Source organism: Uloborus diversus, chromosome 1 (genome assembly GCF_026930045.1).
Source record: "Uloborus diversus isolate 005 chromosome 1, Udiv.v.3.1, whole genome shotgun sequence".
Classification (NCBI taxonomy): domain Eukaryota; kingdom Metazoa; phylum Arthropoda; class Arachnida; order Araneae; family Uloboridae; genus Uloborus; species Uloborus diversus.
The window spans coordinates 161,051,653-161,068,189 of NC_072731.1; the positions used below are offsets into that span (position 1 = coordinate 161,051,653).

The window sequence follows — 16,537 nt, forward strand, 5'->3', positions numbered from 1 at the left end:
TTTGCTTTCAATGCTAAAAATAAATAATTTTGATTCTTTAAATTATTTTATGCGTAAGTTGTGGGATGGTTTTCAGGGGCCCCTTACCATTTGCTCTTGTGCTAATCAGACACTTGAGAATGCATGCATTGCCATAGACCAACAATTTAGAGCTTCAGCAAATGATTCTTTAAAAAATAATGAGTTGAAAGAAATGCGAAATAAACAGAATGTGTAAATATTTTTATTCTAAATTTTCTATAGTATATTTTTTTCTAGCATTATCTTTTGGAAAGCTGTTTTTACTCAAAAGTAGAAAATTTCTAATTCTTTCAAAATCTTCATATTCTTCCATCTATAAGAAAAAGAAAAAACAAACAAACCTTAGGTACAAATTCATAAAAATTAATCTACATTGATCAATGTTTCAAGTTCAAAATTAGTCAATATTTTAATACTTTTGTTTTCAAGCAAAAAGAAATACCAGCTTCCTATTAAAAAAGTTCTAAATATTGCTGAGAGAAAAAAGAAAGTTACTATTATTACTATTTTTCTACATCAGGACAGTGTTTCAATTTGTTTAATCAATCATGATTGATTGATCTTTAATCACAACCGGAATGAAATTTAAAAAATATTTAAAAAATCTAGAAAGTTGCAAGGTTCGGTTATACAGTAATAACTTGACTAAAGCTACCCCAACTTAACAGATTTCAAATCTCATTGACTCATCCTTTGTTTGAGTGCTACACAACTCAGTCAATGCTACAGCATGATAAAATTGGTAATGTGATTGAAGAAACTGTAGATCTTTCCATACAAATGAATTTTTTATTTAAAAAAAAAAACATCTGTTAGGATATAAATCATGTGGGTATCAAAAATCATAAAAAGTAACAAAATTCCTCTACATTCAAAAAAGCTCACATCCAAAAATTTTTTAAAAACGTATGAACAAAAAATTTTACAAGTAGGTTTCTAATGTTATACATAAAATTTTAAAAATCACCTTTTCTATGAGGCATTTATTTAGTTCTTTTAACAACAAAATTATTTCTTTGTCTTTTGAAAGTAACAATGTCTCCATGTGTGATTGAATAACCAAACAAGTCCAACTGAATACCTGAAATATATTAACATTTTACATGTACAACATAAATATATGAGACATTCATTTAAAACATCAGCATGAAAAGTAATGTACATAATAACTTTATGAAGGGGGGGGGGAGCATTGAAAAAAAAAATTTGGAGCAAAAGTCAAATCAGTTCTTGATATTCCTTCTTTCAAAAGAATCAAACATAACAGGAGTTGTAACAAAGTAATTAAGAATGTCATATAAAATGTAAAATAATGAGGATGTGACATTAAGTAGCCAATAAAAATATTATCTTGTATCAAACTTGTTTCCTAACAACTAAACACACACACAGAGAGACACTCTTAGATTAAGATAAATAAATACCTTTGTGCTGAAAAGTAAAGTAAGAAATAGCAACGTCAAAAAGCACAAATAACAGATTACTGCAGACATGTGTTTTGGCGTTACAAGGAACACCTTTTTCAATGCAAAATAAATGAGCTTATGGCAGTCTAATAAGTCTGATATGAGCAGTCGGATGAAAAGACATCCAACATGTCGGATGTCTTTTCATCTATAAGAAAGACGTTCCTTGTAACGCTGAAACACGTGTATGCAGTAATCTGCAATTTGTGCTTTTTAACGTTGTTATTTCTTACTTCATACTCTTTGATTATTACTAACTTTAAATCATGCAATGATCATTAAATCATTGCAAAACAGGACACATTTTTTTAATGCAGAGTGAACACTGTCTAATATTCTGCACTCAAGTCTAATATTTGCAAGATAATCAAAAAAATCTAAATGCTCACAAATTAACAGATTTGTAAACAAAAATTGCAATGTTTGTAGAAGACTTTTTTAAGTTAAAAAATCACTTTAGCATTCTTTAGCCATTCATTGTCTTTTATTTGAACTGCAAATTTATGTGAAGTCTTGAATGCTGCAGTTTTAGTCAGGGTGACAAATATCAGTTTCATTATAATACAGGTAATTGGTCAGATGTTCGAATATGAAACATTGCCTTTAGAAGTATCTCATCGGATTCATTCCAAGTATTTCATCACTTTTGAAGTGGTGTTTTCCCCAGAAAAACAGCACATGGCTAATAGATGGCAACACAAAGATGTTGAATGGAATGTTTTTGCCTTACATAGCCAATAATTTACGGATTGGTCTTCCAGGGCACTTAAAGGCCATAAGGCAGGTGCAGGCAGTCATTTATGCTTCACAGCAAATTTTCTACAAAAATCTTCTCTAAAGATGTAATTTTGCAAATTCTGCAGACTTCATTCAAAATGAATCTGAAGTTTCTGTAAATGATGCACAAAATACAACTTTTCAGCTGAATGAGCAAAATTTGTGGAAATTGTACATTTACTTTGAATTTGAAGAAATCTGCAGAATTTCTACAAATTTACATCTCTAGTTAGAAGATATTCGCAGAAAATTTGCAGAAATAAAGAATTTCTGCAGACCATTTGAACAGAATTGTTCTGTTCATAGCATCGGAACTAGTGGGAATATTTCAGTGAAAATTTGGAAAGCATATTTTTGAATAGTTTTATTAATATTTTATTACATAACATACTAACACTTTATGACAAAAAAAAGTCCCTATAAAACGGGTCATAAAAAATTTTATGACCAGTTTATGTATAAACTGGTTTCTCCCCTGAAATGGAAGAAAATAAGATCATTTATACCTGATAATCTGATGGTTTGGAATCAACAGCAAGTGAGTCAACATCTGGATTCTTCAACAAAGATAAAAGTATTTGTAAGATTGCCTAAATGAAATAAATAAATAAATATATGACTAAATCAACATTTGCTAGAATTTTAAGCAAGGATGGATTCAAGGGAGGGGCGATGGGGGCGATCGCCCTTGAAAGAAATTTTTCCTAGAAAGAAATTCCTTAAAAAAAGAAATTTTTGAAGAAAATGAAAAAATTGAAGAAATTTTTGAGAAATTAGAAGAAATTTTTCCTAGAAGAAATTTTTTCCAGTTAATTTTTTTTCCAAATTGAGGTCCTAGAACGAAAGTTTCGGTCATCTTTGATATAATGTTGAAGAATGGAATCGGGATCTTTAGTGATTTTTAGAGGGAGAGTTTGGAGGCCTTCCCCCGGGCATTTCTTAAAATGTAAGCCTAAAAGACGCAATTATAGACATTTTATGTGTAGGCAAGATTGGGTTCTCAGTGACTTTCGTCCGGTAAATTTTCATAACTGAATTCCGAAAAACGCAATTGTAGGTGACCTTCAAAGATGTTAGAGAGAGTGAGTTTCAAAACAATCCATTGGAATTATTACAAAATTGAATTAAAAAAATGATCCGTCCTTGGTTTTAAGTCTTCAAGAAAAAAGAGCATTCATATGTTAGGTTGGAGGGAAAGTTCTGTCGTATTTTAAAAGAAATATTTGAATTCATTTATAAAAATGTGGTAAATATTAATCAATTATATATGCTCCGTTATTTGTTACAACTTGTTGTCATATTTCAGCTAACCTGTGAATTCTAGTTTTGTAGAAGTTCTCATCCTTAGAGTTAAAATAGTCAGCAACTGCCTTAGAAACATTTTCAAAGGACTCGAATTTTTTCCTCATCAGATAATTTTGCAGAGATCTGAACAGGTAAGAATCAAATGGTGTAATGTCAAGTGAATACAGTGGTTGACTAAGGACTTCCCATCCTCATTCTAATGCATTCAGTTTTTGTTGTGTCACCATTGCAGTATGTGGTCGAGCATTATTGTGGTGGAACACTATTCTGGACATTAGTGCTGGACTTTTTTTTCTTGAATGCTGCATTCAATTTATCTAGCTGATTGCAGTACAGATCCGCGTTGATAGTTTTGCCCTGTTTCAGCAACTCGTAGTACATCGGACTTTTCCTGTCTCACAAAGCAGTACTTTTTGTTGATGGATACTTGGTTTTAGAATAACTGTTGCTGAATTCAAATATATATTTTTTAAAAATACGACAGAACTTTCCCTCCAACCCAATATTTTGTACATAACTTATGTAATAATACTTAATAAGTTTATGTAATAATACTTAAGCATTACTGGAGCTTCAAGCACCTATGGACAAATAAATGCATGACACCTCTTATGTATCACACAGAGAAAATTTGTTAAGCCTGAGTGCTCTGTTAAGTGTGTAACTTGTTTATTTTAATTTACTGCTTGTCTTAGGATTTTGTAATTTTTGTACCTTTTACTTCCAATACTTTCTAATTCTAATAATTAGTTTTATTTCTTCTATTTTGCATTTTTGTATTGCCTTTTAAGTGTATCATTTTGAGCTAGAATGGGGGTTATATGCATAATGAAGGAGGTTAAAAGTGGTAAAAGGGACAAGTGGATTTCTTGTGACCTATGTATGTGACCCCAGATGTTCTGCTTGTTTAAGGGGAAGGATGAGTCTGAGAAGGATTTCATTTGCACTAACTGTGTTGAACTCTCAGAAATCAGAGTTAGGATGCTTACTTTGGAGGGTGAGTTAGTATTAGGCTGTAGGAGTGTAGATGGGGTAAACACTCCAGAGGGAAAGGGGGAAGTTAGTAAAAAGGATGTGGGCATCAGCTGTGTGTTAGATAGTGGGAATATTCCAGAGGTAAAGGAGGAAGTTAGTAAAAAGGAGGTGGGCATTAGCTGTGTGTTAGATAGTGGGAATATTCCAGAGGTAAAGGGGAAAGTTATTGCTGAGGCAACAGACTGGGAAACAAAGGGTATAATTTTGGGAGATTCAATGGTGCGTGAGATGGGAAATTCAATAGACAGAGTTAGACGTAAGGTGGCTAGATGTTGTTTGTCAGGGGCTCGGGTAAGAGATGTAAATAGGGTTGCTGAAAAGAAGGAGGTATTTAATAAAGAGGATGTAGTTACTTTGTGGGTGGAAACTAACGATGTAGGCCATAGTAACAACAATGAGTTTACTAAGGAATGGGATTCCCTGTTGGACAAAGCAACCAACTGTTCGGAAAATGTCCAAGTGGTTCGTTTGCTTCCCAGATATGGAGTGCATAGGAGTTGGTTAAACCAACGGGCTAGGTGTATGAACCTGGTACTCAAGGAAATTTGCGTCAAGCGTAGTATCAGGTTTATTGATGTGTGGAGTAAATGTAAACGCGATTGGATTGCTAGGGATGGCCTGCATCTGAGCTCTACGGGGGTCAAAATGGTTAGTGGTTTGGTTTTAGAGGATTCAGAATCAAAAAACTAAGTTGGAATGGGGGGCATGCTTTAAGGAGCAGAATTCGAATTGGTACTAACTATTGGGATTTTAGTAGAAACGGAAATAGGGCGGCTAGTAAGAGAAAAGATTTTAACAGTTGGGATTCAAATAATCGCGCAGCATTAAATAAAGGTAAGATGGGCTTACTTAAGGTTTTTTATACAAATGCTCGTAGTATTAGGAACAAGATGGAAGAATTGAAAAACATAATTATAGACGAGAGGTTGGATATTATTGGAGTTACCGAGACATGGGCTACCGAAAGTGATGATGATTTATTATCTACTAGCCGCCTGCGGCAACCAGCTGGTTCGTCTTCTTACGCCATTCACCTTTCTATGCAATCAGCCACCTATACGGCGGCTGTTTGGCTAACTTGTCATTTACCATTTTAATTCAAGTTTGCTGCCTTTGGCAGCTGTTTAAATAAATTTGGCAGCAGTATTAAACAGTCCATCTCTTATCTTTTTTTGTGCCATTCACATTTTTACGCCAAGATTGACGCCTTCGGCGGCTATCTACCTTTATGATCTATCTCTAAAATTTCTTATCCATCTCTATTTATTTTAACCTCCCAGCTCATTTCTTAATAAAAACAAAGATCACTCAAAAAACCGCTTTTTTATTTAAGTAGAGCAAAAAAAAAGTTATCTCCAAAATTCCCCGTAGTGTACCAAAAGTAACAAAGTAAAGTAAGTGACAAAGAAAAAAAAACTCGCTGTTTTTAGTGACTTAAACGCGCACAACTATGAAATGTAACGTAATATAGATACAACAAAATGTCCAGCTTGGGGGGGGGGGGGGGAGAATGAAAAAAGAAATAAATGCAATCCCTAAATAAAAATAAAAAAAAGGAAAGAAAAAAGCAAGCGCTGCCGGAAAAACACATGGTCATCACGTCATGAAATTAAAAGTAAGCTATATAGTAAAAAAAAAGATTTTGTTTGCAATTAAGATTCCGTCGAAAATATCGAATCGAAATCCAAGTAGTGACGTCAGAGCCATAGAAGATTGAAGAACGTTTTTTTCGACTGATGCGTGGAAAGACAATGTGTTCAGCATTAAAAAAATTGTAAAAAAAAACTATTGCGTATTTTTAAGAACTTTTTTCTTTTGAAGAGGGCGAAATGTTTTTTCTATTACCAACTTAAATTTTAGAAATGAGGCTTTGATACTTCTCGCAGGATGATATTAGAAAAATATAAAACCCAGAAAAAAATGCAAAATAAAGGTTTTTTCAAAAATTTATAAAAAATACAAAAATTGCTCTATTTTCAAAATTTTTTCATTCATCATATTTAAAATTAAATTTCCGACCCTATAGTACAAAAAATATTTGTCTGGCGCAATTGGTTCGGGGTCTATGAGGTTAAAAGTACTAAAAAGTGCTAAAAATCACATAAAACATTAAATAACTTTTTTTCTAATTAAAATATCAAAAATCGAAGCCCGAGGTGCACAACTTCAGCAAAAACTACACTTGTATACCAAATTTCATCTTTCTAGGCCTTACCGTTTTCCCGGGATGCGCGCCACACACACTAGTTTTCAGTGATATGGAAGGTTCTTTTCAGGGGTTATGTGTAGGGGAACACATTGGAGACAGTGACCACAACAGTATTAGGTTTGGGATTAAATTTGATACGCACAAAGTAGAGAATTTTAGGTTCGTGCCCAATTTCAGAAATACTGATTTTGTGGCACTTAGGCAGAGTTTGAAAGCAGTTTTTTTCTTCTGGATTGGACAATAGCGATGTGAATCTTCAGTGGGCAGAGTTTAAGGAAAAGCTAGCGAAAACGGTTGGGGATTATGTTTCTTTTAGGAGAAAGGGTGTCAACACTAAAATTTGGCCAATGTGCTTCTCCAGGGAAACTAAAGATGCTCTAAATTACAAGCAAGCTGCTTTTCATAGGTTTAGAGAAACTGGTCACAGTGCAGATAGGCTCCAATATTGTAAGGCAAGGCGTAAATGTAAGTATTTGGTACGAATTCAGAAAAGCGAGTTGGAACAAAGACTGGCAGATAACATAAACAGGAATCCCAAGTAGTTTTTTGCATGCGCTAATTCAAAGAAAATTTGAAACAGTCATATTGGGCCACTGGTTGATGAGCACGGAATTTTAATTCAGGACGATAGTGATATTGCTAATGTTCTTAATAACTTTTTTTCGAGTGTTTGTAACGATAACTGTTTCTCAACAGTTGACACCAAGACACAAGCTATAGTACAGCTTGAGGACTTTTTATTTTCCAGGGATGACATTTTACTTCATCTGAAAAAAATTAAAGAGACTAAGGCTCCGGGGCCAGATAATATTTATCCAAAAATTTTAGTTGAATGTGCGGAGGAATTAGCAGATGTAATTGTAAATATTTTCAATGCTTCTTATAACTCGGGGACAGTGCCAGAGGGCAGGAAGCTGGCTAACATTACACCTCTCTTCAAGAAAGGGTCTAAAGGGAGTGCGGGAAATTATAGACCTGTGAGTCTAACTTCTGTGGTTTGCAAAATTTTTGAAACATTGATGAAAATTAAGCTAGTAAATTTTCTAGAAACTAATAATCTATTGACTAGTTTTCAGTACGGTTTCAGGTAAATCTTGCGCAACTAATTTATTACATTTCTATGACAAAGTTACCATGGTTTTGAACAATAAGAAGCCTGTAGATGTTGTTTACATTGATTTTCAAAAAGCTTTCGATAAGGTACCATATGTTGCTTTACTTAGCAAATTAGCTGATATAGGAATAGGAGGGAAAACTTTCATTTGGGTAAAAAACTGGCTGATCGGAAGGAAACAAAGGGTAGTTGTGAGGGAAAATTATTCTAATTGGAGTGAGGTTTTAAGCGGGGCTCCTCAAGGATCAGTGTTAAGGCCTGCTTTGTTCATTGTTTTTATGAACGATAATCACAAAAATATTTCTAGTAACATGAATTGTTTTGCTGATGATGTCGAAGTTATGGGGACTGTAGAAAATGAAGAACAAGCGAAACAGCTGCAAGAGGATCTAGATCATATTACGGAGTGGGCTGATAAATGGGGTATGGCTGTTAATGTTGGGAAATGTCAAGTGCTACATTTAGGGCATGGAAATAAGTGTACAAGTTATTATTTATAAGGTTCAGGCATTAGTCAGGCAGACAAAGTTACTGATCTGGGGGTCTTAATAAGTCAGGATTTAAAGTTTAGTCAACAGTGCAGCATTGCTAGTAACAGAGCCAATAAGATGCTTGAGTTTATCAATAGATCTATTTCAAACAAATCTAAAGAAGTTCTTCTGCCCTTATATAGAAGTTTGGTAAGACCTTATTTAGAGTACGCTGTTCAGTTTTGGTCTCTTTATCTTAAGAAAGACATTAATGTATTGGAAAGGGTTCAAAGGCGAGCTACAAGGTTAATAAATGGACTTTCTCACTTAAACTATGATTCCAGGCTTAGAAGGCTAAAAATGTACAGTCTTGAGCAAAGAAGAGACCGAGGGGACATGATTCAGTTGTTTAAATTTATTAAAATGAAAGATGTTATGGGGCTGAAGTTTAGCACTGAAAACAGGACAAGGGGTCATTGTTTTAAGTTATTTAAATCTCAGGCTAATATGGATATAAGGAAAAATTATTATTTTAGCAGGGTAGTGGAACCTTGGAACAGTTATCGGAAGAGGTGGTAATGAGCAAGGGAGTAGATATATTCAGTAAATTTCCGCCCCAGTAGCCAGGGCTAAAGCAGAATTACATGAAATACACCGCCAGCTCAGTCATTTCCAGCCGAGGACTGCAGTTTCGTGCTTATTAGCACTCAACTGAGTGCTAATAAGCACGAAACTGCAGTCCTCGGCTGGAAATGACTGAGCTGGCGGTGTATTTCACGTAAGGGAGTAGATAGTTTTAAGAGCAGGGTTGGGTTTTGGACTGTCCAAAACTGGTTTAGGACAGAACAGGTGGTTTTTACCGTCCAAAACTGTCTAAAAACTGTCCAAAAGAGTGTCCGAAACTGTCTTAAACTGTCCAAAACTATGCTAAAGCTAAAGGGGTGTAATCTAATCAATTGGTTTTAATGCAATATTCGTAATGCATAAATATAGATATTAATGAAGTTTAATTAATGAGTATTTGATAATATTATTCTCCAAATATTCATTTAAAAAATATTTTACTTAAAGAAATGTCAGTAACTAGTACATAAAATCTTCCTTATGTAACAGTTGGTAGAGTTATGAAAAGAAATACACAACACTACCAAGACAACTAATTTCAAGTTCCTTTATAACTCAAAGGAATGTTATTAAATGTGCAATAAATATTGAGGTGAAAAAAAAAGCAATTTTTTTTTAATGGTTTTTGCAAATAATTTTTACATAATATTTTAATAAAAATAAATTTTTTTAATCATAGATTAAAGAACAAGAAATTGATGATTAAACACTTAATTATAAAACTCTTCTGCTATTCTTTTTTTAGTTCATATTTTTAATATAATACATTCTGTAACTACAAAAATTTGTAATTTATTGCATTTAAGTCAATTATTGAACTATATTTTGAACACTTTCTTTTGCACAAATGTCGAAAAATTTGGTTAATGAAAAAAAAACTTCTGCATACAAATTGAAATTTTTAATGAAGAATTTAATTTCTACGTAACTAGATTAAAATCAGCTTCATAAATAAGTTATATACAATATATATATATATATATATATATATATATATATATATATATATATATATATATATATATATATATATATATATATATATATATATATATATATTTGAATATCCACATTGAATAAATGTATTAAAAAGTTCAAAAAATAGTTTTGACACATTTTGTTCTGTTTTTGATATTTCCTCACAAAATAGTTTTTCAAAAAATAGTTTTGGATACTTTCAGAAACAAAAATTTTGAACAGGATGGTAAAACCTTGCCAATCATGCCTTCATTAGCACACTTGCATAAACATAGGGAAATTTGGTTACTGATATGAAAAAAATAATAAATAAAAAATAAAATAGACTCATACATACAAATTGAAATTGTATTCAAGAATTCAACTTCTATGTTACTAGATTAAAATCAGCTGCACAAATAAGTTGAATGTTCTTATTGAATAAATGTTCAATCTAAAGCATTACTTTAATACATTTTATTCTGTTTTTAATGTTTTTTCACTAAATACAATTTTTCTAAAGACATAGTTTTGGACACTTTTGGACAGTTTTGGACACAAGAGTTTTGGACAGGACGGTAAAAACCAGGGTTTTTACCGTGGTTTTTACCGTAGTGTCCAAAACCTTGCCAACCCTGTTTAAGAGGGCCATTGATCTTCACTGGGGATTGTGAATTGACTAGGACCAGTCTAGCTGGGACCAGAGCCTGTTGCTGGTCGTCACATTTGTATTTGTATTTCAGCTATACTATACATTCAATTAAAGTTTAAGTGCTTACTTGATGTTTTCTTGTCTGAACATTTAATAAATAATGTTTAATACTACTGGAAAATATTAATAACATTTTTAATTTAAAAGAGCAACAGTTAAAGAATTTCAAACTTTTGCGCTAAATTTGCGACAATTTCAAAATTTATCTCGGTAAATACTGCACATTTAATTGATCGTCATCCAAACTTATCAGTCTTTCTTGCATCATGAGTCTGGAAAGATTTCTTACTGGCTGAAGTTTGTTGAAACTTTACTCTGAGAATGATATGACAACTGGCAAATATTGGCTATAATTCAGGTATAATTTACAACCATGAGAATTTTTTTTTCAATCAAGAGATGTCATAATGAGGCCTTGCATGAAAAGTCGCCTATTGTCACTTCTATACTCACTACAGACTAGTTATGCTTCTGAATAAAGATCAAGATCAGCAGTTGCCACTTGCCATGTGGCTACTACACAAAAAGACGTAGAGACTAAAAATATTAGAATCATTCTCCATCCCTTTGCCATTTTCCCTAAATTTATCAATGTTATAAAGTGCTAATGTCATCAATTAGTTGCGATAACATTTATTTAAAGTGATAATTTTTATGTTTCAGCAGCAATGCAAAAGGTGTTTTGTTGCATAGTTACTTTTCTGGTTTACAAAAAAAAAAGGCAATTAGAAATAAAGAAGTATTGAATAACGACCTTGTTTCCACTCGCGGAAGGTAACCAGGAAAATTTCCAAGTCTTGATCCTTAGTTCTGAACAAATATTCAATCACTAAATTTTCTTCCATAGTAATTTTTATAATAAAGAATTATTTTGAAAACCAATATTAGTTAAAATGTGGCTTACCAGTGTTTCTTCACAGTTTAACTTTTTTAGTAAATTCATCATAAATACATCGCTAAATGAAGAGGATAAAACTGCATATCTATTTTTTATTAAGGCAGAAATTTATAAATGTAACGTTTCACTGATAGCCCAGTCAATAAAGGCCAAAAATGACCAAATGTCGGAACAAATTAGGGACAAGCTGAATTTTTGTCAGGTGTTAGCACTTAGGGAGGGGAGTATTTTCCCAAAAGTCCCCGCTTCTCTCTCGAGTTTTCCCCCTAGCCCCCCTTAAATATAAATTAATAGGTTTTCAAACAAACAGCTATATCTCTGTTAAATATGATTCAAATCTTTTAAACTTACCATATTTTTAATTCTTATAACATGGCAAATGAGAAATTACCTTTACATTTTTTATGCAAAAAATACTTTTTTTTGTAATTTGAGCAATTATGTTACTTTTCATCATTTTTTGTTTTTAATTATGTAATCTTGGGGCAATTCCACATCTAATACTCATTATTTTTAAAAGAATATGCAGCGTAGTTTTTAGAGCAGTTTCTAAGCTTTCCAAAGATATATACATACATAGAATTATACAGTCAACTTCACGCATAGAGAGCGCGACAAGGCGGCAAGCACCAACTTGCTAAAGCACAAGAAGCTTTCTTCTTACACCGGTCAATAAAAAGTTTCTGTCGGAAGAAGTTAGGGAAATTCTGATTTTTTGTTCGTAATTAGTACCAATGAGAGTAGTATTATTTCAAAAGTCCACCTCCCCGTGTTTCTGATTATGAGCATATCTTGGACACTGGTTACTCGAAATGCATCAATACTAAACTATTTAATTCCTAAAAATCTATTCTTCAGCCTGAATTTTTCAGCAAAAATAGTATTCGCTCAATAAATCACTAAATTACAAAAAGATTTTGTTGAAAATGTGTATTTTCTATCGGTTTTAGATAACAGCGCCTACATTTTTGATAATATCGCAAAATAGTTGGAGAAACGTAGTAAAACATATTTTAACTTACAATAAAATCAAACTATATAATACTTGCATGTATCAAAATTTTTTTCGTACCTCCTTACCCCCCCCCCTCCCCCGTTCCCTCGTTGCACTTAAATGTTTGTTTTGAAAGCATTTCTAATAATAACTATGTTTCAGTCACTTTTAATTTCAAACTCATTAACTTTGCCTCATTTTATTCTTGAAAATCTCTATTCTTTAAAAATAATATAATTAGGACATTTTAGAAAACATATTTATTTTAAAGGAAAACCCTCTATTTTGAAAATAATTGAACAGAAGTAGAAGCACTATTTTTAACCTCTGTAACAGTAATTTTACACATCACTCTTTGGAAATATGCAAACTCTAACAGATACGAAATAGAGAATGTACGACCGTCACTGTGGTATTATCATCACAAACCCAGCACTCACCTCCAATTAGTTTAATCATTTTTTTTTCTATTTTTTTCATCAACGAAGTTTGAAGCAATAAAATTCTTTAAAGCTATAAAAATAGGTAATTTATAGAGTAGTATTACTCATTCATCATGAATTAATTCTTCATCATAGTCCATAACAAATGTGACGTGACAAGAAATATCTGCCGCAGTACTCGCACATCGCTGCGGAACGTAAACCTACCCAGGCCAATGAGAGGACATGTCAACTTAGTTGGAAACTAGGGGTCCGACCTTTGGGAAGGCTCGACATGGAATCAGATCAGTTTTTATTTTAAGTTTTATGAAGGGAGGTACCCGTCTTGACTCTGGATGACCCTGAACCCACCCTCTTATATATACAATGTTTGCCACAATCAGCTTTACAAGAGCACAACACCAAATTTAATATTTCATTTGGTGCAAAAGTTTTTACAGAAGTTCAATGGCAGGAGATTTTTTTCCCCTTCTGTTTTCGCTAAATTGACTCCAACTTTTATCCCATTCAGTTGTAGGTAAATGTTTTCTAAGTCAGTTCCGGACTTGCAGGTAAACTAGTAATACATGTTGTTGGCATGCCCTAGTTGTTGGATGTAACTTTGACAAATCAAAATTTGATTGCAAGGTTTACTTTTTGGGTAGGCTCATTAACTTTTAGTAACGAGCTTCATTTCTGGGAACATGAATTGTTTTGCTGATGATGTAAAAGTTATGGGGACTGTAGAAAATGAAGAACAAGCGAAACAGCTGCAAGAGGATCTAGATCATATTACGGAGTGGGCTGATAAATGGGGTATGGCTGTTAATGTTGGGAAATGTCAAGTGCTACATTTAGGGCATGGAAATAAGTGTACAAGTTATTATTTATAAGGTTCAGGCATTAGTCAGGCAGACAAAGTTACTGATCTGGGGGTCTTAATAAGTCAGGATTTAAAGTTTAGTCAACAGTGCAGCATTGCTAGTAACAAGGCCAATAAGATGCTTGGGTTTATCAATAGATCTATTTCATATAAATCTAAAGAAGTTCTTCTACCCTTATATAGAAGTTTGGTAAGACCTTATTTAGAGTACGCTGTTCAGTTTTGGTCTCCTTATCTTAAGAAAGACATTAATGTATTGGAAAGGGTTCAAAGGCGAGCTACAAGGCTAATAAATGGACTTTCTCACTTAGACTATGATTCCAGGCTTAGAAGGCTAAAAATGTACAGTCTTGAGCAAAGAAGAGACCGAGGGGACATGATTCAGTTGTTTAAATTTATTAAAATGAAAGAGTTACGGGGCTGACATTTAGCACTGAAAACAGGACAAGGGGTCATTGTTTTAAGCTATTTAAATCTCAGGCTAACATGGATGGTCGGAAAAATTATTATTTTAGCAGGGTAGTGGAACCTTGGAACAGTTTACCGGAAGAGGTGGTAATGAGCAAGGGAGTAGATAGTTTTAAGAGGGCCATTGATCTTCACTGGGGATTGTAAATTGACCAGGACCAGTCTAGCTGGGCCCAGAGCCTGTTGCTGGTCGTCACATTTGTATTTATATTTGTATTCATGCAAGTTCATATCTGCTCATTTCGAAAAGTTGAAGAGTAAAATACTTCCTTCAATTAGCAGTTGGCCTTTTGAAATTAAAAAAAAAAATGTTGATGCTTGCTGTTGAGTTTCCGTTGAAGATTTTATCATTTCAATGGTTTTATCTTTCCCAAACCATAAAAGAATGATGTTCTGTCACATCCAGTGATTGCAGGAGTAGTCAAGAGACTTTTAATTTTCCTATGTTGCTGGATTAAAAGGCCAATGTTGTAGCACCTTGGTTCCTTGCCACCTATAATCTTGTAAAATATACATTTCTTTCTTTTCTGGAATAAGAGAGAGTTGAAATTCTCAAACAAAGACAACTTTTGAGCATTCTTTAAACTTCTGAATAGTAAAATTTACTATATGTATACCAGCATTATCTTCCGCAGTCAATTCTGGTATTCTTCTTTTGCCTAGCTCTAAGACTATTGTTTGCAGTAGTCTTTTTTTTTTTTTTTCTCCTATTTTCTAAAAAATTTCCTTTCCGGGTCGTGCATACTGTGATGCCCTCAAAATGAAAAGCACATAAATTTTTCTTTGGGGCTCTTCTACTTACCTCTTCGTTTTTAGAACTTGAATGATCTGGATATCTTTCAAAGATTACAGTTATGTTTTATCCATAATTAGAAACAATATAGCTGCAATAGTTATTCACAACTGCTCTATAAGTGGTGCTATGTGGCTATCTAACATAACAGATCAAACATCCTACGTTAAACACAAAAGCTAAAAAATATAATGTGGAACGTTAAGATAAATTATAATCAAGGCAAGTGTGAATTTTATAATTTTATTGATATGCCTGCTAAAAAACCTTTTTCTACAGTGTCAGAAACACTCTTAATTGTCAATTAAAAAAAAGTTTCTGAAAACTTGGCCAGTTCTGATGTTCGCCAGTATGAATCTTAAGTTTTAAACAAGCAAAGTTTCTAATGAAAATTAGTCACATTTAAGTACACATTGCTCTGCATTCTGAACTACCCAAAAGGTATAACCAAAAATTTGTTCTAACCAAAAGGTTAAAATCTGTGCTACTACTTTTCTTCAAATGTTTTGAAACATTATATAAAATTTAGGCCTTGTTTTCTAAAACCAATAGAAAATACATTTGAAATAAAAACTGTTTCTTAATTTGACAATTTATTTAACTAACTTGAGAGGGGGGGGGGGGCTGGTTGGCCGGCCCAAAGGGGAAGGGAGGATTTTGAGATAATACTTCTCTCATTTGGTACTAATTTCCAACAAAAATACAGCCTGTCCCTAATTTATACCAACAGAAACATTTTACTGACTGGGGTAAGAAGAAAATTGCACCAGCAAGTTGGTGCTTGCCTTCCTCTCGCGCATTCTATGCTTAAAGTTGACTGTATAATTCTATATATGAAAAAATCTTTGGAAAACTTGAAAGTTGCTCCAAAAACTATGCTGCAGTTTTTTTTTTCTTTTTCAAATTATAAATATCAAACGTGAAAAGCATCCAATACTACATCTTTAAAAAAGAAAAATGAAGAAAATGAGGTAATTGCTCAAATTACAAAAAAAGTATAATTGTAAAAAACATTTAAAGGTTATTTCTCATTTATCATGTTATAAGGATTCAAAATATGTTAAGTTTAAAAAATTTGAATAATCTTTAACGGAGACATAGGCGTTTTCAGTAAATTACCGCCCAATAGCCAGGGCTAAAGCAGAATACATGAAATACAACGCCAGCTCAGTCATTTCCAGCCAAGGAATGCAGTTTCGTGCTTATTAGAACTCAACAGCCCGGCATAGGAAAGTAACCTGATGGAAAACCTGCAGTTTCGTGCTAATAAGCACAAAACTGCAGTCCTTGGCTGGAAATGACTGAGCTGGCGGTGTATTTCATGTATTTCTGCTTTAGCCCTGGCTATTTGTCGGTAATTTACTGAATATACCATGCCTTGCCTTCAAT

At 33.1% G+C, this 16,537-nt stretch overlaps 1 protein-coding gene across 1 annotated transcript in view; it reads right to left on the reverse strand.

The window, feature by feature from the left end:
* Window positions 1-206: 206 nt before the first annotated feature.
* Window positions 207-16,537, reverse strand: part of LOC129222550 (uncharacterized) — a 59,970-nt gene continuing 43,639 nt past the window's right edge. Inside the window, exons 6-9 of the mRNA XM_054857064.1 lie at window positions 11,595-11,673; window positions 2,771-2,854; window positions 989-1,102; window positions 207-334 (exon numbers count right to left, since the gene is read on the reverse strand). Of these exons, the coding sequence (XP_054713039.1) occupies window positions 224-334; window positions 989-1,102; window positions 2,771-2,854; window positions 11,595-11,673 (388 nt within the window). The 3' untranslated portion in view covers window positions 207-223. The remainder of the gene's footprint in view (window positions 335-988; window positions 1,103-2,770; window positions 2,855-11,594; window positions 11,674-16,537) is intronic.